This window comes from Bidens hawaiensis, unplaced genomic scaffold, assembly GCF_021521415.1.
Source record: "Bidens hawaiensis isolate Kalapana, Puna unplaced genomic scaffold, B.hawaiensis_p1.1 tig00037647_1, whole genome shotgun sequence".
Classification (NCBI taxonomy): domain Eukaryota; kingdom Viridiplantae; phylum Streptophyta; class Magnoliopsida; order Asterales; family Asteraceae; genus Bidens; species Bidens hawaiensis.
The window spans coordinates 6689-31154 of NW_027496581.1; the positions used below are offsets into that span (position 1 = coordinate 6689).

At 34.1% G+C, this 24466-nt stretch overlaps 1 protein-coding gene across 1 annotated transcript; it reads left to right on the plus strand.

Moving 5' to 3' along the window:
* Window positions 1–604: 604 nt before the first annotated feature.
* On the plus strand, window positions 605–24466 carry LOC143589599 (RAF-like serine/threonine-protein kinase PRAF). Its single transcript, XM_077070317.1, has 8 exons — window positions 605–790; window positions 22032–22136; window positions 22230–22382; window positions 22453–22616; window positions 22774–22921; window positions 23033–23155; window positions 23630–23717; window positions 23828–24466. The coding sequence occupies exons 1-8, from the start codon at window positions 605–607 to the stop codon at window positions 23992–23994; spliced, it is 1134 nt and encodes a 377-aa protein (XP_076926432.1). The 3' UTR covers window positions 23995–24466.

A 24466-nucleotide genomic window follows, 5' to 3' on the forward strand; every position in this document is an offset into this window, starting at 1 on the left:
CCTTCAACATATGCCTAAGTACGACAAATTTTTGAAAGACCTTCTTAAAGGAAATGATAAGTTGGAGGAGCTGTCGACTATGCCCCTAAATGGATAGTGTTTTGCAGTAGTTCTCAATAAAGTACCGAAGAAATTACCCGACCCCGGTGTTTTTACCATTCCATGCCTTTTCGGAAGTGACACGACATGTCAAGCATTAGCCGATCTAGGAGCTAGTATAAACCTTATGCCATATTCTTTGTATGAAAAGCTAGACCTAGGAGAGCTCACCCCTACTCGTATGACGTTGTCTTTAGCCGATCGTTTCGTTAAGTATCCGAGGGGTGTCGTAGAGAATTTGCTCGTTAAGGTAGATAATTTGGGTTTCCCCGTAGATTTCGTTGGTTTAGATATGGAGGCCGACGAGAGAGTTCCTATCATATTAGGTCGTCCGTTTTTACGTACTGCTAGGGAAATTATTGATGTGTTTGAAGGCAAGATCACTCTTAGAGCCGGTGATGATAGTGCCACCTATTTGGCTAAGTCCATGAGACATCCGAGTTGTCAAGACGGTCTCATTGATCCATGTCGCCCAGTTTACTCGATATAATCATTTATCTAGGGCATGGATCCTAGTCTTGATTGTTCCCGTTCTGTAAGTTTAAGTGTGGGGAATGAGCGAGCGGTTTCGAGCTCTCGGGAGATGGCGAAGCATGTTGGAGTAAAAGGTGGTGGTAAGCGAAAGATTGAGAAGTTTCGTGGTGTTAAAAAGAAGAAGACCAAGATTGACGAATGGTCGGATCGTGATTTGGTATCTTTAAGGGCATTGGAGTTCTACCGAGGTGGAGGAAGCTCCACTCGGTCTGCCACGTGATTCGCATAGCATGGGTTCTTGAGTGAAAACTCAAGTGTAGAGTTTGTAGATTTTTGTTTATTTTAATTTCTACTTTCTTAGTTTCGTTGAGTCATCGAGTCGCTAACGTAGTCTTTTGTAGTTCTTCTTTGTTTTGGTGTTTTTGAGTTTTGCTAGGTAAAAGAGAGACTATATGAGCTAGAGATGATCCCCAATGAAGACTTTAATGAAAAAGACAAGTGTGGGGATGGAGTAGCAGTGGAGCCGAATAATTCATGCTTATTTATTTGCTCCTGATTATTATATTTTATATATTTATTGGTGAAATACTTTAATTGCATAATATCTATCGTTGTGATAAGATACAGTTTTTAGACATGTTTATTTGTTTTGTTTGGCCGCTTACGTTCATGAGAAGGAGTTACTATTTTCTGAGCACGTTCGTAGTTGGAGGACATTTATGGAAGAAGACTTTGGCATCATGTTTCATGCGCATATTACCAGCTAAGTCTTTTCCATTATCTAGCTTGTTTATTTTCTTTTTATTTTTCTTTTGTTTTTAATTTTTAGATTTTTAGTTTTTGTAGTCCGATTTTATTTTATTTTTTTGTTTTAAGTCGTCCTTATCCTTGCATTGAGGACAATGCAAAATTTAAGTGTGGGGACATGATATTTGAGTCGTAGTTTAAATCGAGTTTAAATTTAAAAAAAAAGAAAAAAAATTTTAAAAACTTTGAAAAAAAAAACTTGAAAATTGTTTTAAAAATGTCCATTGAATTTAGTTTTTTTGCGTTAAAGTAGGAGATGATGATATTTATCGGAAATCGGTTTTTCAAACTACTAATAATATGAGATAAATAAAGAAAACGCACTTAACTTGGGATGTGTCGGTAGGCTCAGCCTTGAAAATGAAAGGGCAAATATGATAAAATGATTAAAACGGAAATCTTTTGTGGGTAAAGCGTTTTGTCCGTGGAAGATAACTAATGAAAGGTCGGGCCATACTCAAGCCTCAATTATTGGTATGAAAAGTGGAAATATTATGAGTTTTAAAATCTGAATACGTTATCATATGATGCTTGGGTAGGTTTAACGTTAGAGTATGCCGTGTAGCCTATGATATAAACTTAAAATGCTTAGTTTAGTGTTTTACACCTCTTTGGCGTATGATTTTATAACCTTAAATCTTGTATTGATGGGATGCTTCGGGTCCGAAGACCATGGGTCTGTATGCAATCTATTCATCTGGGTATTCATAATTCCTAAGTGGGGTTGTGAATATTTAAAATAAAGCCAAAAAGAGCAAACCCTTATAAGTCTATAAACCATGATCACAAAAGTACAAAGGTACAAATACACTACAGACTTGATCATCCATGCTGTTAGCCATGTGGGGTCCCCTTGCTCGCGTCTCATTACCATTAAGAAACGGACCACAAGGGACACGCTACATGTAAGCCCTACAGATGGAATTTTGCATACTCAACTATGGTGATGGGTTCGGGGTATTGCTTGATAACGGGGGTATGTCATGTTGTGAGGAGCACTAGCTATTAATTAATTGAACCTTAATCGTATCTAATGGCTGCTTGGTAGACTTTGATGCTTAAGCTTAGGTGGATAAACAATACCCTTGATCGTCTTAACTATTCATGAAAAACTAGAGCATCAAAAGTTTTAATTCTGCTAATTTTGAGGTTTAAGTCAAGTTGGGGGTGGTCTGGTCCGGTAAAAGCTGAAAATAAGCGTGTCTTAATTGTGTAAACCACTGAGTAATATAGTTGTCGGATCTTATTTGTCCCGGTAAAGATTAAGGCATGGGTTTAAGTGGACAACAATATCAGTGATCGCGGTTTTTGCGTTCTTCTAAGCTTTAAAAATTAACTTATATGTTTTTAAGACTGTATTTTCCGATTTTGATCCAACTGCATTAGACTTTTTCAGGGACGAAAAAAGAGTAAGTGTAGGGATATTTGATATACATCTATTTACACATCTCGAATCCTGTGTAAAGTTTTGTTTATTTAATGTTTTGAGTTCGTTTTAGTTTATGTTTCGTTTATCTTTTATTAATTTAGGTTCTGAGTTAAGTATTATATAATTATCATGTTTTAACTCTTTTGGTGTCTTGAACATTGAAGCTTTAATTCTTTCTATCATTTCGTGAGAAGTTTAAGTTCGTTGTGCTCGTCAATGATTACATGATTGCTTCACTAATGTTTTATTATGTTTTCATATATATGGTGGCCTGGAGAAGCAAGGGAAGCAAGGTCTAGAAGATTCTTATTGTTACTTGGAGTTCAAGGAAGATGATTATCAAGATTTTGCAAGATATATCATAAAATAACAAACAAAATTGCGGAGCTCCCACCCAAAGAAGCCGCGCCACGCGAAGGCATGCCCAAGGGGGGCCGCGCGGCGCCTAGAGCCCCCTGGTCAGCCCATCTTTGTAAATTCCAAGCCCGTACTCGTTTATATAAGCATCTCTTGCAAACCTAGCCGATTCTAAGCTTATTTCCAGCCGTTTTTGAGAGCAAAACCAAGGGTTTGAAGGAGTTTTGGAGCTAGGAATCAAGGAGGATCAAGAAGGCTTTCGCAGAGGTGTTCAAGGATCAATTGCAAAGGGTTTTATCGCTCTAACTTTCGTTCCTTGTTCATTATTTGTCATGTCTTTCCTCTTTGTTTTTAAGTCTTGTTTAGGATTGTTTTCAATAATGATTCTAGGCTAGACTTCATGTCTACCTAGGTTTGATGAACATGTTTGATGCATGATTCTTTCTTTGGACTAATGTTTTGATTATGGTTTCGTTATTTTAATTGTAAAAGACTTGATTTTGCTTTCATGATGCATATGAATGTTTGTTAACTTGATTAATTGTTAACTATTGCTTCACATAGATCTTTTATCTTTTGATTGTGTTCTTTAGATTTAGGGTTTATGTTTAATCATTACTTGGTTTTTTGATTATTGTGATTGAATGGGCCCATTAGATCATAAAAGCTAGTTGATTGTTGGTTAGGGTTTTAAATGTTCTGCTAAATTCCAATAGCTGTAAGGTGAGGAGTTGTTTATGTGTCTCGGTCAATCGCATGCTAGGATAGATTAGTGACAATATTCTTGCTCATTGTGTTGATCCATGTTCATGATGTCATGTTAGCTTATCAAGTTATCTAGGGTTTAGTGTTTCGTGAGATTGCTTTCCTATGATACTATTAATTAACCCTATTTAATAACTGTAAGGAAATCAATATAACTGATTGCTTAATAATCTAATAATTGTTCTATGGGATTTTCTTTGATTCAGTCAAGGTTCCTTAAGGGTTTGTTAGATGAATATGTTCAGAAATCAGTTTCCATATCATGTTATTTGTCCATTGCTTGATGATTGTTGATACATGGGATTCTTACCTTGATAGATTCCTTCTCTGATTGGTTTCGATCTCGTGATTAATTGCTTGTTTTCTAGTTTACTTGTTTATTTGCTTTCTTAGTTTAATCTTAGTTTAAAACCCCCTTTAAACATTAATAATAAATAGTCGTGTCGTAAGTTGAGTCTAATTAGTTAATTAACGTAATTTATAGAGTCATGTGGGTTCGATATTCCGGACTTACTTAGCTTTAATATAATTGACCGGTTCACTTGCCGGTTTTTTGTGTAGTTGAGTCTTAGGTCTAATTTTTATTACTTGTTTAATTTAGTTGATTTTTAATTGACTGTTTCTAGCACATCAGATGTCGAGAAGAACAAAGGCTAACGACTGGCGTATGATCATAATAGACTGGGATTATGTTGGACCTCTCCGAATGCGGAAGCATATAAGGCAAAAAAGGACACAAACAAGTAAGGTTTAAGTTGTTAACACATAAAACAATAGTTGCAGTTTTGAGTATAAGTATTTATGAGAAATATAATTTACACATATCTCCCCAAAACTTGAGAAAACGAGTAAAAAGAGGGAAATGTTGTAATCCCCTGGTTGAGAAAGCAAATGAGATAAACAAAGATACAAAACGTCACTTCTTTCAAGATTGCCCAACGGAAAATCCTAAATATGAGTTATGACATAAGTTACTATAAACTTAAAATACGAATGCTAATCAAAGACGTTCGAGATTCGATGAGGTTCGGGATTTATGATCGAGTGAGTGATTTTGTAAATTAAATATGACTTAGACTTATAATTAATTTTTATTCCTTTTATTTAACAACGGTTTATCATAAATAACATTATCTTAATTATACAAATTACATAAAGTAAATATTTATAAGGCTTGGATAAATCATATAAAGAGATTTGTTTTAAATAATTATTTTAAGCTAAAAATACATTTAATATTTATATATATTCTTATTATTAATAAAGATTCCCTTTTAAAATTAATATTGCGAATAATTTTTAACAAATAATAACACCGATATAAAATATGAACTTTTATAAAATACTTGTTAATTAACAAGATTACATTAAATATGTATTTTAGACTACATCTCCTTTTTATTTTTTAAATATACATTTTAACTTAATAGCCTTTTCGAATATTAAAACCTTAAATAATCCATTACACATATAAAAATATACATATATATACATATATATATAGGGAGAGGATCATGAGAGAAATCCATTTTATGGAGAGAATTAGAGAACTAATAATGAAGTATTTTTAATTTAATTAAAAAAAAATATTTTTCAAATTTTTTTTCTTTCATCCTTCTTATATGTTGTTATTCTTCACCACAAAAAAATATAAAAATAAAAAAAAAATAAAAAAAAATTAACGAGTAACGCATATATGCATATATGCAATACACCGACTTTTTTTATAATTCATATGTGTAATAGTGTGCATTTTGATATTTGAAATAGTGTTGAATAGCATATATATAATTGTTTGTATTGTGTATTTGCAATAGTGTTATATTATATACAAAAATTAAAAAAAATCGATATAGTGCATATGTGCATTACTGTTGTATTACATATATGCAATAATGTATTTTGCATACAATTATTAGTGTTGTATTTGTATATATTCAATAGTGTGTATTAGATAATGTATTTGTGTTGTATTATATGCAATAAAACACTATTTTATATATAAAATACACATTAATGCACATACGCATTACATCAACGGTTTTTTTTAATTTCTTATTTTTTTAGGAACAACATCATCTTATTAGAAGGAGGAAAGAAAAAAAATCACAAAATAATTTTTTTAAAATAGTTAAAAATAATTCTTTACTAGTTCTCTAGTTCTCTCTTTAAGAGGAGTTCTCTCTAAATCCCACCCATATATATATATATATATATATGTGTGTGTGTGTGTGTGTGTGTGTGTGGCGTTTAACCAAGGTTCGGAAAAAGATCGGTTTATTTGTTGCTTTAATAAAATAAAGTTTTATTTGATATTTACCACTAACTATAATAATTTATAAACCTTTTAAAATAAAAAAAAAACAATTAAAAGAAATAGTTTCCAAAAAAAGAATGGTTGGTCGGGACTCGAACCCGCGCCAGTGGGCGGCTCAAGGAGTTAAACGCACGCCATTAAGCTAACTAAACCAGCTAGTCAAGTGATTAGATCTTAAGAATTAAAATTTATAACCAGACAGTCGCAGATGCAAACTACAAACATAAACCCTAACAACATCAATTCGATTCATCCCGACACAATCAATCGAATTGATATTGGGGCTATTGATAAGCATAAACTCGTGATCCTAACCAAGAATTTAATTACCCGAAACACTTAAGTATCGATGGTGAACGAGGAATACCAAGTCGCGGCCAACAATGGTGATGAACAACTATTTCAGTACACTTTAATCAGATTAGACAGAGGGCTTATGATGTCGCTGCAAAGAGGGTTGTGTGGGAGTGATTAACTGAATTAATATGTTCGTTTGCTTGTATAATAAGAAACGGGTTAGTGTCGGTCATTTAAAAAGGAATTACGAATCAATATTGATTGGTATAACTTAATTAGAACGTCAGTTAGGCTGTGTATGGTATGTATAATGCATTGATTGATTCAATTTTCAAATAAACGTCGAGAATTAAGGTGAAAGTAAATGAATTATAATTGGGTATGATAATCGGATAGCGGGTCTGGGTTTTTGATCAAGACACGGGTTGTGGTGACCCGTTAGAGTAAATGGATTATAAAGATTTTCATTTCAGCCCCTTAATGTTTAAGATGATGCATTTTAGGTAAAACCTTAGTTAAGGGCTAGATTTGTCATATTTTACAAATTATAAATATATATATATATATATATATATATATATATATATATATATTATATAACTAATTAAATAATAATAGTTAATTTAACCGATGAACGCGATAAAAGTTCCCGAATATTGAAACGGGTCGGGTTATAATAAAGAATATAAATTCTGAAAAGTCCGAGTTGTTACAGTTTATTGCTGTAAAGACAATCAAAGGTAATATTATCTCGTGGATGTACGGACCGGATCTTAAAGTATGCATTGTGATGTGGGAATACGGGGTTCAGTATTACAAACATATTACTAACGTGCTTACCATGCCACACTGGGACGTTCATGCATCATCTATCAAGCTGTTCATGAACCGAGGAGGAAATTAGTTAGCTGATTGGTTATATCGTCACTTGGTACATGAGGTAAATTATGCTTTTAAGTTCTTCAAATCATAGGTGCCAATGAATAAGTATATATCGATGAGATTGATCCACGTACCGGCTGGAGGAAGCTGGTACTTAATGTAAAGTCTTCGCGTACGAAGAAAATTCCTATAAAGACTTTTCCTCAAAGTCTTTATATGAAATTTAATCGGTTGTACTACGATAACAAGACCGGCGAGGCGGTAGTTGTATTTGGATCGGGTTTAAAGACAGAGTTTATATGGATTATTGATCCTATGTGGCTAGTGAACATATTTGAATCTGACAATGAAGTGTTATACAAGAATTGGATCAGATGGGTAAACGTGAATGACAACGAGTAGGCTATGCAATTCCAAAGGGTAGTTCGAGTATGATATGCATTTGGAATTCATAGTTGTGCGGACTGTGTTAGTACACAGTTTAGTGTCTCGAGTCTTTGTATTTATCATTAACGTATTTGTCGTTTGGTTTATGTAATAAACAATTATTTTATCTTGTAGTTCGTTAATGTAATGTCTAGTTCGCTAAGGATGTTTAGCGAACTAGATCTAAGTTATTATCCCTCCTGATTCGTTAAGGATGTTTAACGAATCAGGGGGTGATTCTCTAAGTTTATTCCACTTAATGTATGTAACGAAGTGGCCCCTAGTTCGTTATGGAATGTTAACGAACTAAGTCCATCTTCTATATATAGTGAACACTGTTCACTGTTAATTTAAGTTTTGAGTTTTAATTATCGAACCTCTACCCAATTCACTCTCAAGCTTCATACTAATATTATACACATACATACAACTGATAATATATACATATAACATACAATCAAACGTAATAATGAACTAGATCCGTATTTAGGTTAATCGTATTCATACATGTATCAGATCTTAGATCTGTTTACTGTTTAAGGATTGGCCGTGTTCAAACAAGTGGTATCAAAGCTTTCAGTGCTCGTTTACGCTTGATTTGATAGTTAATTATTGTTATCAGACTGATAATTATAGTATTTAGTGATAAGTTTCTGTTTGATTTGATTTTGCATCAAATTGAGGTTAATTGGATGAATTAAGGATGGTTTGGATTGGTTTTGAAAGTATTAAGGTATTGGTGAGGTTTGGACGATTGGAATTGGATTGTGGTTTGTGTTTTGATAGATTTTGGTTGGATCTGGTTTTAGCCGAGAACAGGGGTTTAGTTTTTGGTTAAATTGGATACGAATTAAAGTGAATTGTGTTACGGGATAGATACGATTGGATTCACGTTTGGTTTACGAGTAATTTGATACGCTAAGTTTGTAATTTGGTGAAGTATTGATTAAGAATTATCATGTTTTAACTCTTTTGGTGTCTTGAACATTGAAGCTTTAATTCTTTCTATCATTTCGTGAGAAGTTTAAGTTCGTTGTGCTCGTCAATGATTACATGATTGCTTCACTAATGTTTTATTATGTTTTCATATATATGGTGGCCTGGAGAAGCAAGGGAAGCAAGGTCTAGAAGATTCTTATTGTTACTTGGAGTTCAAGGAAGATGATTATCAAGATTTTGCAAGATATATCATAAAATAACAAACAAAATTGCGGAGCTCCCACCCAAAGAAGCCGCGCCACGCGAAGGCATGCCCAAGGGGGGCCGCGCGGCGCCTAGAGCCCCCTGGTCAGCCCATCTTTGCAAATTCCAAGCCCGTACTCGTTTATATAAGCATCTCTTGCAAACCTAGCCGATTCTAAGCTTATTTCCAGCCGTTTTTGAGAGCAAAACCAAGGGTTTGAAGGAGTTTTGGAGCTAGGAATCAAGGAGGATCAAGAAGGCTTTCGCAGAGGTGTTCAAGGATCAATTGCAAAGGGTTTTATCGCTCTAACTTTCGTTCCTTGTTCATTATTTGTCATGTCTTTCCTCTTTGTTTTTAAGTCTTGTTTAGGATTGTTTTCAATAATGATTCTAGGCTAGACTTCATGTCTACCTAGGTTTGATGAACATGTTTGATGCATGATTCTTTCTTTGGACTAATGTTTTGATTATGGTTTCGTTATTTTAATTGTAAAAGACTTGATTTTGCTTTCATGATGCATATGAATGTTTGTTAACTTGATTAATTGTTAACTATTGCTTCACATAGATCTTTTATCTTTTGATTGTGTTCTTTAGATTTAGGGTTTATGTTTAATCATTACTTGGTTTTTTGATTATTGTGATTGAATGGGCCCATTAGATCATAAAAGCTAGTTGATTGTTGGTTAGGGTTTTAAATGTTCTGCTAAATTCCAATAGCTGTAAGGTGAGGAGTTGTTTATGTGTCTCGGTCAATCGCATGCTAGGATAGATTAGTGACAATATTCTTGCTCATTGTGTTGATCCATGTTCATGATGTCATGTTAGCTTATCAAGTTATCTAGGGTTTAGTGTTTCGTGAGATTGCTTTCCTATGATACTATTATTTAACCCTATTTAATAACTGTAAGGAAATCAATATAACTGATTGCTTAATAATCTAATAATTGTTCTATGGGATTTTCTTTGATTCAGTCAAGGTTCCTTAAGGGTTTGTTAGATGAATATGTTCAGAAATCAGTTTCCATATCATGTTATTTGTCCATTGCTTGATGATTGTTGATACATGGGATTCTTACCTTGGTAGATTCCTTCTCTGATTGGTTTCGATCTCGTGATTAATTGCTTGTTTTCTAGTTTACTTGTTTATTTGCTTTCTTAGTTTAATCTTAGTTTAAAAACCCCCTTTAAACATTAATAATAAATAGTCGTGTCGTAAGTTGAGTCTAATTAGTTAATTAACGTAATTTATAGAGTCATGTGGGTTCGATATTCCGGACTTACTTAGCTTTAATATAATTGACCGGTTCACTTGCCGGTTTTTTGTGTAGTTGAGTCTTAGGTCTAATTTTTATTACTTGTTTAATTTAGTTGATTTTTAATTGACTGTTTCTAGCACATCAGATGTCGAGAAGAACAAAGGCTAACGACTGGCGTATGATCATAATAGACTGGGATTATGTTGGACCTCTCCGAATGCGGAAGCATATAAGGCAAAAAAGGACACAAACAAGTAAGGTTTAAGTTGTTAACACATAAAACAATAGTTGCAGTTTTGAGTATAAGTATTTATGAGAAATATAATTTACACATATCTCCCCAAAACTTGAGAAAACGAGTAAAAAGAGGGAAATGTTGTAATCCCCTGGTTGAGAAAGCAAATGAGATAAACAAAGATACAAAACGTCACTTCTTTCAAGATTGCCCAACGGAAAATCCTAAATATGAGTTATGACATAAGTTACTATAAACTTAAAATACGAATGCTAATCAAAGACGTTCGAGATTCGATGAGGTTCGGGATTTATGATCGAGTGAGTGATTTTGTAAATTAAATATGACTTAGACTTATAATTAATTTTTATTCCTTTTATTTAACAACGGTTTATCATAAATAACATTATCTTAATTATACAAATTACATAAAGTAAATATTTATAAGGCTTGGATAAATCATATAAAGAGATTTGTTTTAAATAATTATTTTAAGATAAAAATACATTTAATATTTATATATATTCTTATTATTAATAAAGATTCCCTTTTAAAATTAATATTGCGAATAATTTCTAACAAATAATAACACCGATATAAAATATGAACTTTTATAAAATACTTGTTAATTAACAAGATTACATTAAATATGTATTTTAGACTACATCTCCTTTTTATTTTTTAAATATACATTTTAACTTAATAGCCTTTTCGAATATTAAAACCTTAAATAATCCATTACAAATATAAAAATATACATATATATACATATATATATAGGGAGAGGATCATGAGAGAAATCCATTTTATGGAGAGAATTAGAGAACTAATAATGAAGTATTTTTAATTTAATTAAAAAAAAATATTTTTCAAATTTTTTTCTTTCATCCTTCTTATATGTTGTTATTCTTCACCACAAAAAAAATATAAAAATAAAAAAAAATAAAAAAAAATTAACGAGTAACGCATATATGCATATATGCAATACACCGACTTTTTTTATAATTCATATGTGTAATAGTGTGCATTTTGATATTTGAAATAGTGTTGAATAGCATATATATAATTGTTTGTATTGTGTATTTGCAATAGTGTTATATTATATACAAAAATTAAAAAAAATCGATATAGTGCATATGTGCATTACTGTTGTATTACATATATGGAATAATGTATTTTGCATACAATTATTAGTGTTGTATTTGTATATATTCAATAGTGTGTATTAGATAATGTATTTGTGTTGTATTATATGCAATAAAACACTATTTTATATATAAAATACACATTAATGCACATACGCATTACATCAACGGTTTTTTTTAATTTCTTATTTTTTTAGGAACAACATCATCTTATTAGAAGGAGGAAAGAAAAAAAATCACAAAATAATTTTTTTAAAATAGTTAAAAATAATTCTTTACTAGTTCTCTAGTTCTCTCTTTAAGAGGAGTTCTCTCTAAATCCCACCCATATATATATATATATATATATATGTGTGTGTGTGTGTGTGTGTGTGTGGCGTTTAACCAAGGTTCGGAAAAAGATCGGTTTATTTGTTGCTTTAATAAAATAAAGTTTTATTTGATATTTACCACTAACTATAATAATTTATAAACCTTTTAAAATAAAAAAAAAACAATTAAAAGAAATAGTTTCCAAAAAAAGAATGGTTGGTCGGGACTCGAACCCGCGCCAGTGGGCGGCTCAAGGAGTTAAACGCACGCCATTAAGCTAACTAAACCAGCTAGTCAAGTGATTAGATCTTAAGAATTAAAATTTATAACCAGACAGTCGCAGATGCAAACTACAAACATAAACCCTAACAACATCAATTCGATTCATCCCGACACAATCAATCGAATTGATATTGGGGCTATTGATAAGCATAAACTCGTGATCCTAACCAAGAATTTAATTACCCGAAACACTTAAGTATCGATGGTGAACGAGGAATACCAAGTCGCGGCCAACAATGGTGATGAACAACTATTTCAGTACACTTTAATCAGATTAGACAGAGGGCTTATGATGTCGCTGCAAAGAGGGTTGTGTGGGAGTGATTAACTGAATTAATATGTTCGTTTGCTTGTATAATAAGAAACGGGTTAGTGTCGGTCATTTAAAAAGGAATTACGAATCAATATTGATTGGTATAACTTAATTAGAACGTCAGTTAGGCTGTGTATGGTATGTATAATGCATTGATTGATTCAATTTTCAAATAAACGTCGAGAATTAAGGTGAAAGTAAATGAATTATAATTGGGTATGATAATCGGATAGCGGGTCTGGGTTTTTGATCAAGACACGGGTTGTGGTGACCCGTTAGAGTAAATGGATTATAAAGATTTTCATTTCAGCCCCTTAATGTTTAAGATGATGCATTTTAGGTAAAACCTTAGTTAAGGGCTAGATTTGTCATATTTTACAAATTATAAATATATATATATATATATATATATATATATATATTATATAACTAATTAAATAATAATAGTTAATTTAACCGATGAACGCGATAAAAGTTCCCGAATATTGAAACGGGTCGGGTTATAATAAAGAATATAAATTCTGAAAAGTCCGAGTTGTTACAGTTTATTGCTGTAAAGACAATCAAAGGTAATATTATCTCGTGGATGTACGGACCGGATCTTAAAGTATGCATTGTGATGTGGGAATACGGGGTTCAGTATTACAAACATATTACTAACGTGCTTACCATGCCACACTGGGACGTTCATGCATCATCTATCAAGCTGTTCATGAACCGAGGAGGAAATTAGTTAGCTGATTGGTTATATCGTCACTTGGTACATGAGGTAAATTATGCTTTTAAGTTCTTCAAATCATAGGTGCCAATGAATACGTATATATCGATGAGATTGATCCACGTACCGGCTGGAGGAAGCTGGTACTTAATGTAAAGTCTTCGCGTACGAAGAAAATTCCTATAAAGACTTTTCCTCAAAGTCTTTATATGAAATTTAATCGGTTGTACTACGATAACAAGACCGGCGAGGCGGTAGTTGTATTTGGATCGGGTTTAAAGACAGAGTTTATATGGATTATTGATCCTATGTGGCTAGTGAACATATTTGAATCTGACAATGAAGTGTTATACAAGAATTGGATCAGATGGGTAAACGTGAATGACAACGAGTAGGCTATGCAATTCCAAAGGGTAGTTCGAGTATGATATGCATTTGGAATTCATAGTTGTGCTGACTGTGTTAGTACACAGTTTAGTGTCTCGAGTCTTTGTATTTATCATTAACGTATTTGTCGTTTGGTTTATGTAATAAACAATTATTTTATCTTGTAGTTCGTTAATGTAATGTCTAGTTCGCTAAGGATGTTTAGCGAACTAGATCTAAGTTATTATCCCTCCTGATTCGTTAAGGATGTTTAACGAATCAGGGGGTGATTCGCTAAGTTTATTCCACTTAATGTATGTAACGAAGTGGCCCCTAGTTCGTTATGGAATGTTAACGAACTAAGTCCATCTTCTATATATAGTGAACACTGTTCACTGTTAATTTAAGTTTTGAGTTTTAATTATCGAACCTCTGCCCAATTCACTCTCAAGCTTCATACTAATATTATACACATACATACAACTGATAATATATACATATAACATACAATCAAACGTAATAATGAACTAGATCCGTATTTAGGTTAATCGTATTCATACATGTATCAGATCTTAGATCTGTTTACTGTTTAAGGATTGGCCGTGTTCAAACAAGTGGTATCAAAGCTTTCAGTGCTCGTTTACGCTTGATTTGATAGTTAATTATTGTTATCAGACTGATAATTATAGTATTTAGTGATAAGTTTCTGTTTGATTTGATTTTGCATCAAATTGAGGTTAATTGAATGAATTAAGGATGGTTTGGATTGGTTTTGAAAGTATTAAGGTATTGGTGAGGTTTGGACGATTGGAATTGGATTGTGGTTTGTGTTTTGATAGATTTTGGTTGGATCTGGTTTTAGCCGAGAACAGGGGTTTAGTTTTTGGTTAAATTGGATACGAATTAAAGTGAATTGTGTTACGGGATAGATACGATTGGATTCACGTTTGGTTTACGAGTAATTTGATACGCTAAGTTTGTAATTTGGTGAAGTATTGATTAAGAATTACAAATCTGATTTATGGGTTTTTGTTCTTCAAATTTCCAGAAATCTGGAAATCTTTGTTTGAAGATTTGAAGATTTGAAGATTCATATCTAATTCGTTAATCTTTCCACTCGATTCGTTAACGTATTTAGCTAATTCGCTATGAGTTCTGCCTGATTCGTTAACCAATTCGTTATACATTCTGATTCGTGTCAACAAATTCGTGTGACACGTGTCTTACCTCAGAAATTGAGTTATAACAACCTTTGTCACGTGGCATTTGTTGTCAGAGTTTGTTACAAACCGTTGTGACAACCTCATTCGCTATAAGTTTATTCGTTATCAATTGTAGCTAATTCGTTATCTAATTCGCTAAGTCTTTCTTAGTGATTCGTTAAAGACAATCACCTGATTCGTTGACCCAGTTCGTCATCCAATTCGTCATAAAATCTTTTTAATTCGCCAAAGTTACTGTTTCTAATTCGTTAAAATCATTTCTGATTCGTTACTTGATCACTCTTTTCTTCGTTAAATTGTAATTCGCGAATTACTGTTCACAGTTCGCTACAACTGTTCACAGTTCGTTAACCTTACTGTTCATCATTTGTTAATCTTAATTTTCAATTCTAATCCTTAGAGTTTGAAATTTCTCATTTATCAACCATGGTTGGTATGTATGCACTAGCTTAACAGAACATGTTAATGCAACAAATGTTGCAACTTGATACTGAAATAGGCTCACATTCAAAATGTCCAAGGTTGATGAAATTTAGCGACTTTGCTAAATGGGAACCCCGTTTTCGTGCTCCTTTGGGTCCTGTTCATCATGACTGTTCATATTTCCTAGATGAGGTATATGTTGTTCCAATGATTGGAGATGACACTATTTGTTTTACTCCTAAAGCTATTTCTCAATATTCACAAGAAGAGAAGAAAGCATTAGAGATTGTAACAAAGGCTTATTCTACTCTTACTATGGCTTTACACGAAAACATCTTTCATCAAGTGGGAAGTATAAAGATCTGTGATTCGTTATTTCAACATATTCGTATGAGAAGTATGGGAAACACAGCTGAGAGTAAGAAGGTAATGCTTAAGTTTCAATTTCGAAACTTTAACTTATTGAAAGGAGAAACAGTTAAGGAGATGACTACTAGATTTAATCACTTGATTGCTAAGATGTAACATCCTAAAATTTTAATGTTGAATAAAGAAAGTTATGTTTAGTGATTTCACGTTAATTATTTAATATCGTGTAAGGAGCGGATCATGGACTTGGAATAATTGAGATGGGTTAAATGAGAATGGGCCTTAGGTCCATGGGATTTAAGGGATATAAATACCCCCTAAACCCAAAAATATCTTTCATTCTATCACTTTTCTAACACACTCCAAAACACACACACACCACACAACTTCGCCGCCGGCCGAGGGAAGAACCGGGCAGATCCGAGAGAGAGAGAGAGAGAGAGCGATTAGTTGTGAAAACAAGTAAACGAGATCCAAACAAGCTCAAAAAGGTATGATTCTTGATCTTTGAAGTTTAAAGATCCAAGTTTTATAGTGTAGATACGACCGAAAATGGTTGGGAAACGTAGTGGGTGATGTCGAACCATAACAAGGGTGTTAAAATCGCCCAAAATGCTGGACAGAAATCAAAGCCGTGGCTGATCTGGGCAACTTCGCCTGCAACTGGGCAACTTCACCTTCAAAGCGATAACTTCGCCTTCAAAGCGATAACTTCGCCTTCAAAGCGATAACTTCTCCTGAGGCCAAGTTCGCCTAATTGATAACTTCGCTTACGGCCAAGTTCGCCTAACTGGTAACTTCGCCTGAGGCCAAGTTCGCCTAACTGGTAACTTCGCCTAAAGCCAAGTTCGCCTGATAACTTCGCCTAGAGCTAAGTTCGCCTGAGGTTTAATTTCGCCTAAAGCCAAGTTCGCCTGATAACTTCGCCTAAAGCTAAGTTCGCCTAAGGTTTAACTTCGCTTAAAGTCAAGTTCGTTTAGAAAATGAATTAAAAATCTAATGAAAAATGCGTTAAGACAGTTAATGGAAATAAAATTTTTCCAAGTTGACTTGGCAGCTCGACCCCAGCCAGGGGCTCTGCCCCTTAGACCCTGCTAGGGGCTGCCGCCCCTAGACCCCGCTGCCAGGGGCGCTGCCCCCGGACCCCCGTTCGTTGTGGGTCATATAAAGATAGAAATACATTATGAGAAGTGATAGTTAATTGATACGTATACTTGTTATACAGTCAGCCGTGCACAACTGAAGAAAGGAATTACGATTAACGGTGAACGTAACCGTGTTCAGGTGAGTTTCTAGCCCCATTTATGTGTTATGTTTTCGGGGCTGTGTGCATACTCGATATGTTTGTTAATACGCTTATCCTAAGAGATAAGTGTATGCCTTATGTGAATGATGTGATATGTATGAATGATTGCTTGATGGTACGTGAACGATCTTCGGATATTGCACGTACTGTCAGGTTGTAACGCTAAGTATAAGGTAAGTATGATATGTATGCTTATGTGTATGAATGTGATAAAGTTAATAAAAGAAGGAAAGGATGGTTGTATGGTTACGAAAAGGGTACCGAGCCCTAATAATACTCGAGGTATGATGTATGGTTGTATGGTAACGAAGAGGGAATCGAACCCTACTAATATTCGAGAACTAGGGAACCGAACCCTACTAATATTCGAGGAAAGAGGGAAACCGAGCCCTAATAATACTCGTGGAAAGAGGGAAACCGAGCCCTAATAATACTCGTGGAAAGAGGGTACCGAGCCCTAATAATACTCGAGGAAGGAGGGTACCGAGCCCTAATAATACTCGAGGAAGGAGGGTACCGAGCCCTAATAATACTCGAGGAATGTAGGGCGTAATGCTTTTTATAACGTAAGATATGAAGGTAAGTTAATACAAAAGAAAGAATGAAAGTATGAAAGAATGAAAGAATGAAAGTATGAAAGTATGAAAGTATGAAAGTATGAATGAAAGAATATAAGTTTATGTGTATTGTATAGTGTATGATTAACTAGAACTCACTCAGCGTAGCTGACTTTTAGTATGCACGCAGGTGAGTAGGATGAGGCGGCTTGCTTGAGGAGACGCGTGGCATTGAACAAGAGTCTGGCATCTGAAGACTTATGATGTTTTAATTTTAATGCTTTAATGTTGAAAGACAAAGGATATTTTGAGACAAGTTATGAATTATGTAATGTTTTATGAAAGTTTTATATTCCGCGTAAATGTTTTAATTAACTCTGATATTTAGAACTGTGTTTATGAGTAAATCCAACACGAAAGTAGGGCTACCGGTAACGGGGCCTTACATGAGATGGACAAGATGAGATTGGAAACTTCTGAGGTTGACAAGATTGACACGATTAAGAGTGCACTACCAAGTTCTTATTCAACATTTCTAATGGTTCTAAAAGAGAATAACTATTTTGCGAATGAAGACTTGAATGCCACTGAATTCTTGCAAAAGATTGAAGCAAGAGAATATGATCTTAAGTGTCAGAAATCCTCCAAGGATAGCCAAGATCCTGCTTTCTATGGTGGTAGTATGCCTCTAAGTTCTATCATTTCACATATCAATGCTTTTCTCACACAACATGCAGGTGAAAATGAAACAACAGTTTATAATGATCCAAGAGCATGTTTTTACACTGCTGGTAATTCTGGATCACCTAGTGTTTCTATTGGATCAGGAAATTCATCTACTACAAATCCATTTGCTCCACCACCTATTGTCAACATGAAGGAAGTTGAACAAAATTTTGCTTTCTTGACAGCTTTCATGTCTTCATATGAAAACTTGGTGAGTAGTAAGATAGCCACAAGTGATCTGACTGATGAGGATTATGATCAGATTGATCCACATGATTTAGAGATTATGGATTTAAAATGGAACATGGCTATGATTGTTCATAAGGTTAAGAGATTCATGCAAAGAACTGGCAAAGATCTTCCTGCATTGAACAAGAAATTGGGGTTTGACAAGTTAAAAGTGAAATGTTACAATTGTCAAGAGTTAGGGCATTTTTCTAAAGAATGTAATAAGCCGAAAAAGGAGTATACTGGTCCTCGTGGTCAAAATCAAAATTCTTCTACACCACGAAGTAATGATGCTGAAAAGAAACCGTCTACTTCTGGGTCACAAGCAATATTAGCTGATGGAAATGATTGGTCACAACGACTGCTGTCTAATGATAACCAAGCTAATTTGGTTATGTTTGGGCTAACTAAACACTTTCAAGATGCAAGTGGAAGTGAGCTGTCCTCTGACAATGATTCTGAATCGGATTCTGACGATTCTTGTGACAAGCCTACAACTGTGTTTGCTTGTATGGCTAAGATCAATGAGGTTAGTCATTCTATCTCTGCTACTTCATCTGTTAAAGTAATGTGTGTTGAATGTGAAACTAACAAACCGAAGTTAGAATCTTTATTGAATCATAATGATAATTTAGTGAGAGAAATTTCTTCACTAAAGGATACTTATCGACAATCTCTTGAATCTCAAATGAGATCTCGTGAGAAGATTGAAGCATTGTCGACAAGTAACCACGATCTCAAGGCTGAGTTATCTGTGAAAATGACAATTAATGACCAAAAGTTTCAAGAAATCTTGAAACATCGTTCAAAGATAACCGAACTTGAGAATGAGGTTCTTGAGTTGAAAAACAAATTGGGTAAATTTCGAAACTCTTCTTTTCTGTTGAATGAAATCATTGAAGTGTCTGGAAAACAAAAAGATTCAAAGAAAGGTATAGGTTTTGTTGAAATTCCGCCACCGTTTCACAATGACTATAAAATTAATCCTTTTGCTAAAAGAGAAGAAGAGGTAATTGTGAAAGAACTTGTGATTTCAGAAAATGCTAAACCTGTTAAAACTGAAACTGTTAAAACCCAATTTGATCCTCAAAAACCTCATGTTGAAAGAAACAAAGTATTTGTTGAAAATGTTGACAAAGTAATTATTGAGGATGTGTTTGAACCTGAGGTTATACACAAGAACAAGAACATCCCAAGATCTAATCATATTCTTTGCGAGCCTCATGAATTTGAGGAAGCTGTGTATGGTTCACACAAGCCTCATGTGAAAAAGGAAGATCAGATGAAAATTAAACCTGTGAGGGCAAAGAAGTCAGAAAAACCGAAAATTTTTGATGAGGACTTGATGCGTTTTATTAATCCTCCTAGTTCTTAGCCATCACCTGCTAGAGTTTTTAAGTTGAAGGGTATGGATACAATGTTCACTGAAAAAGATATCCCAATTAGTATCATTAAACCAGAACTAATTGAGAGCGTCTTTTACAATGAAACTGAGAAGTTGAAAGAGTTGGAACGTCAATATGTTTGTGCGAAAACATCGAACTCATCAGACCTGGTAATGAAAGCAAAAAAATTGTTAAAACAAGCTAAAAAGGTTCAGTTTGTTAAATCAACAGGAACAGATACATTGAAAAGTTTTTCCAATTGTTCTAACCTTGATTTTTATATGAAAAAGAAGTCTGTTACTTCTGATGATTTGGGTAAACGATTCACTGAAAATGTAAGTTATCAACCTTCGGTTGTATATGTTTCTGCCAGACCTCAACATGGTCATGTTGACATGCGAAGTTGTTTTTTTTGTGGTCAACAAGGTCATGTGGTGAGAAACTGTGGTCAACAGAAAACTCAAAATCTCCATCCTTTTGTAAAGGACCATTCAAAACCGGTTCTTGTGATAAAGGAGATCTTGAAGCGACCTATATCATGTGCAGATGATACGCATATTATGTTTTCAGACATGCATCCTCGTAAGGTAATTCATATGAATGAAACTCATGGTCAAGTGAAACCAAAATTCGTTCCAACTGAGCCCATATGTAAGAACAAAAATTCAAACATTGTTCAAGCTGCTTATCTAAGACAAAAGTCTAGGAAGCCGGCAACATATACTCAAGTTACTGAACAACAGTTGAAATTTGTTCAAATTAATGATCAAAGAGAAAACCAAAAGGTGCCCAAGACTGAGGCCTGGGCTGCCTTTTTGAACTAATCATTTTTACTTTGTGTGTAGGGTACATCCAAGACTGTGTCTGGTGAAAACTGGATAATGGATAGTGGATGTTCTCGTCATATCACTGGAAATCTCAACCTATTGACCAATGTGAGAAATATTCAAGGGGGTTATGTGGCGTTTGCTGGAAATTCTAGGGGCATAATCACACAAGAGGGTGAAGTTTCAAATGGTCACATCACTACATGAATATCGACCTTCGGCCACACATGTGGTCTGGGCGATTTGCCACACTTCGGCTTAAATGTGTGGCTAAAAGGTCTTTGACCATGTTTGAAAACCTTCCAGAATGTTTTGACCAAACATATTATTCTTCATGTGACCATTCTATACCTACTCTGGTACTTTTCGCCACACTTTGAAAAAAACTGTGACAAAAACTAGCCACATTATAAAAACGTGTGGCGAAATGTGACCTACAGTCATAGTTTGTTTGATCTTTGATACATGTGACAAAAAACACATGCATTAGCCACATACTGTGACATTTAACTAGCCACATGTTTTAATAGTGTGGCTAAATGTGACAAACGGCTACTATATTGATAAGAGATGTGTCTAAAAGGTAATAGATATAGCCTGCAATAAACCTGGTGGCTGAAATTATTAGGCTTTAATATATATATGTTATGTGACTTCCAAACTTGGCCAAGAAGAAAAAATCTAAGGTTTCCACATATCTTAAACTTCCCAAAGATCTTAAATTTTGATAAAATCCCTTCCAAAACTCAATGCCATCACCAAATCTTAAATTAGGTTACTGGTGGTAGCATTGAGTTTGGAAGGGGTTTTTCAAAACTGAATTTTATTTGTTCAAAGGCTTCTTCAAAGTCTAAGACCCACAGATGCTTCGGTCAAATATCTGAGTATGGAGGTACAATTTTGATATGCAGGTTAGTGAAAAGAAGGGCATAATGGTCTTTTTTTATAAAATGAGTTGATAATGTTTTGCAGGAAATCAGCTGTTAAAAAGTATGTTGAAACATAACCAAATAGAGGTTGTGCAAGAAACAAAACCATCAGACGAGAAATGATGACTGTCACCGATGGCCGGTTTGGGCGGTTTCGCGGTTTCCAACCGAACCATGAACACCCTAGACAACATGATGCATTTTTGGGCTTTCTTTGTATTAATGTAACTTTGAGGTGGTAATTTCAACCCGTTTACATTTCAATACGTTGATGGGTTATTTAAATCTCAAATGGGTCAACCCAACTTGCCTAAGTTTTGAATCATACTAAATATGAGCAATTTTGTTAACTTTTATTCATTTTTTATGTTGAATCTTTTTCTTGCTATATAGGATGCACCTGCAGATTTGGAGTTAGATTCTGACAGTGACACCCAAATCAAAACAAAGATTGAACCAACAAAGGCCGAGGAGGAAGCTTTTGCTAGGGGTTTACAGGTTCTTCATTACCTCAGTCCTCACTTATATTAAATTTGCAAAAAACAATATGACTTCTCATAAATCATAATTCGTATGCACATTCTTCATTAGACTATTAAAAATGATGATCTGGAGGAAGTAAAGGAGTTAGGGTCTGGTACATACGGAGCTGTTTATCATGGCAAATGGAAGGGTTCAGATATAGCCATCAAAAGAATTAAAGCCAGTTGCTTTGCTGGCAAGCCATCCGAGAGAGAACGTTTGGTATGATCACGTTAAATATATTAGTTACAAAGAACTGCATTTAAGTTGTTTAAATATATTATATGTACAGATTGCAGATTTCTGGAAGGAGGCTTTAATTTTAAGCTCATTGCATCACCCAAATGTGGTCTCGTTTTATGGTATCGTTCGTGACGGGCCCGATGGCTCTTTGGCAACAGTAACTGAGTTCATGGTTAATGGATCTCTCAAACAGTTTTTACAGAAAAAAGACAGGTACTTGATTACTATTAGTTATACATGAATATGATCTAGCAATAATGTCTTTTGTTTTCTCATTGTTTGAGGGGCATTTTAGGTATTTGACTTTACATTTTCTCTATCGAACTGTGTCCAATCAAACATTGTTATTAATGGATTGATTTGGTGACAGAACTATTGATCGGCGGAAGAGGCTTATCATAGCTATGGACGCGTCTTTTGGAATGGAATATTTGCATGGAAAGAATATAGTTCACTTTGATCTAAAATGTGAAAACCTTCTTGTCAACATGAGAGATCCACATCGACCCATTTGCAAGGTATGTCAGTTAATTGTATTCATTTCAATTCCTGTTATTTGTTGACTTCATAAATTTTCTTGGGCTCTATAAATACATGTTTGTTCGTGTGTGTTATCTGCATCCTTGTAGATAGGAGATCTTGGCCTATCGAAGGTGAAACAACACACTTTAGTCTCTGGTGGTGTTAGAGGAACATTACCATGGATGGCACCCGAGCTGCTTAGTGGCAAAAATCATATGGTATCTGAAAAGGTATGTCTTTAAATGAATGACTAAAATAACCCCATCATCCCATTACTTCTTCGGTAAATGTCATTAAAGACCATACTTTTATATTGTGCATAAAAAGTCCCTCAACGTATTTGTACACGAGCAAGTCTCTCAACCAAGTTTGGTATGTTGAAGTCTCTAAAGTCTAAACTTGTCTAGAATGCATGTACTTGTGAAGAAGAAAAATTTTAAAAAATAACTTGTTATCCCTTAATTTGGTTTAAATTTAATGAAGTTTTATGTCATTCAACATAAAAAATTGCATAGAAAATGCATACACGTTTTTTTTACCAATTTATGAGGGTTACAACTTACAAGTTATTATTCTAATTTTTCTTATCACAAGTAAATGTATTTTAGACAAGTATAGAAACTTATACCACCAGAATCAGGTTGAAGAAACATTTTCTTTTCACCGGACCATTTATTTATTTCTTTTTTTGTTGCTTAATTCAGATTGATGTTTATTCATTTGGGATTGTCATGTGGGAATTGCTCACTGGCGATGAACCGTATGGAGATATGCATTGTGCTTCCATTATTGGTACGCCCTTCGCTTTGCCCTTTCATAAGGGCCAAATATATTTATTTACATAGCTAGATTATTATGAAATAAATAAATTAATATTTATAATAATTCTGAATTTGATACAGGAGGCATTGTGAACAACTTGTTACGTCCAACAATCCCAACATGGTGCGATCCTGAATGGAAGGCCTTGATGGAAAGTTGTTGGTCTGCTGACCCCTCCGAAAGACCGTCCTTTTCTGAAATTTCTCAGAAATTAAGAAACATGGCCGCAGCCATTAATGTGAAATGACGTTTTTGCCCCACAGGCTGAAATGATCGTACGTGAAACAACCTCTTTGCTCCCGCGAGTACTCTCTGATGCCACTCAACATGGTTTTAAGAGTTGAGAGTGGCTGCTGCAGGGTACAGCCCTAAGTTAAAGGAATGCACATGTATATAACTCTGCATATCCAGATTATTATTGCCCTTTGTTTTAGTAGGCAATAATATGTTTATTTAGTTTGTTGAAGTTATATTTTATTTTTAAACTTTTAATGTATTTGATGTTCTTCATATATAAAATTTTAGGTTAAAAAGTCAAGACTATTTTGGTGATGTTTGTATCAATAGAGTGATGAGAATCCTTTATTAAGCGGTTGAAACTTCGTAGGCATTAAGTTGCACAATAGCAAGTTGATCTCAGTAACAATTTGACCTTTACTCTATATCGGCAACACACTTGTATTAATATCGAGTTGTTTTGTTAGTAGTAACCGTCCCTT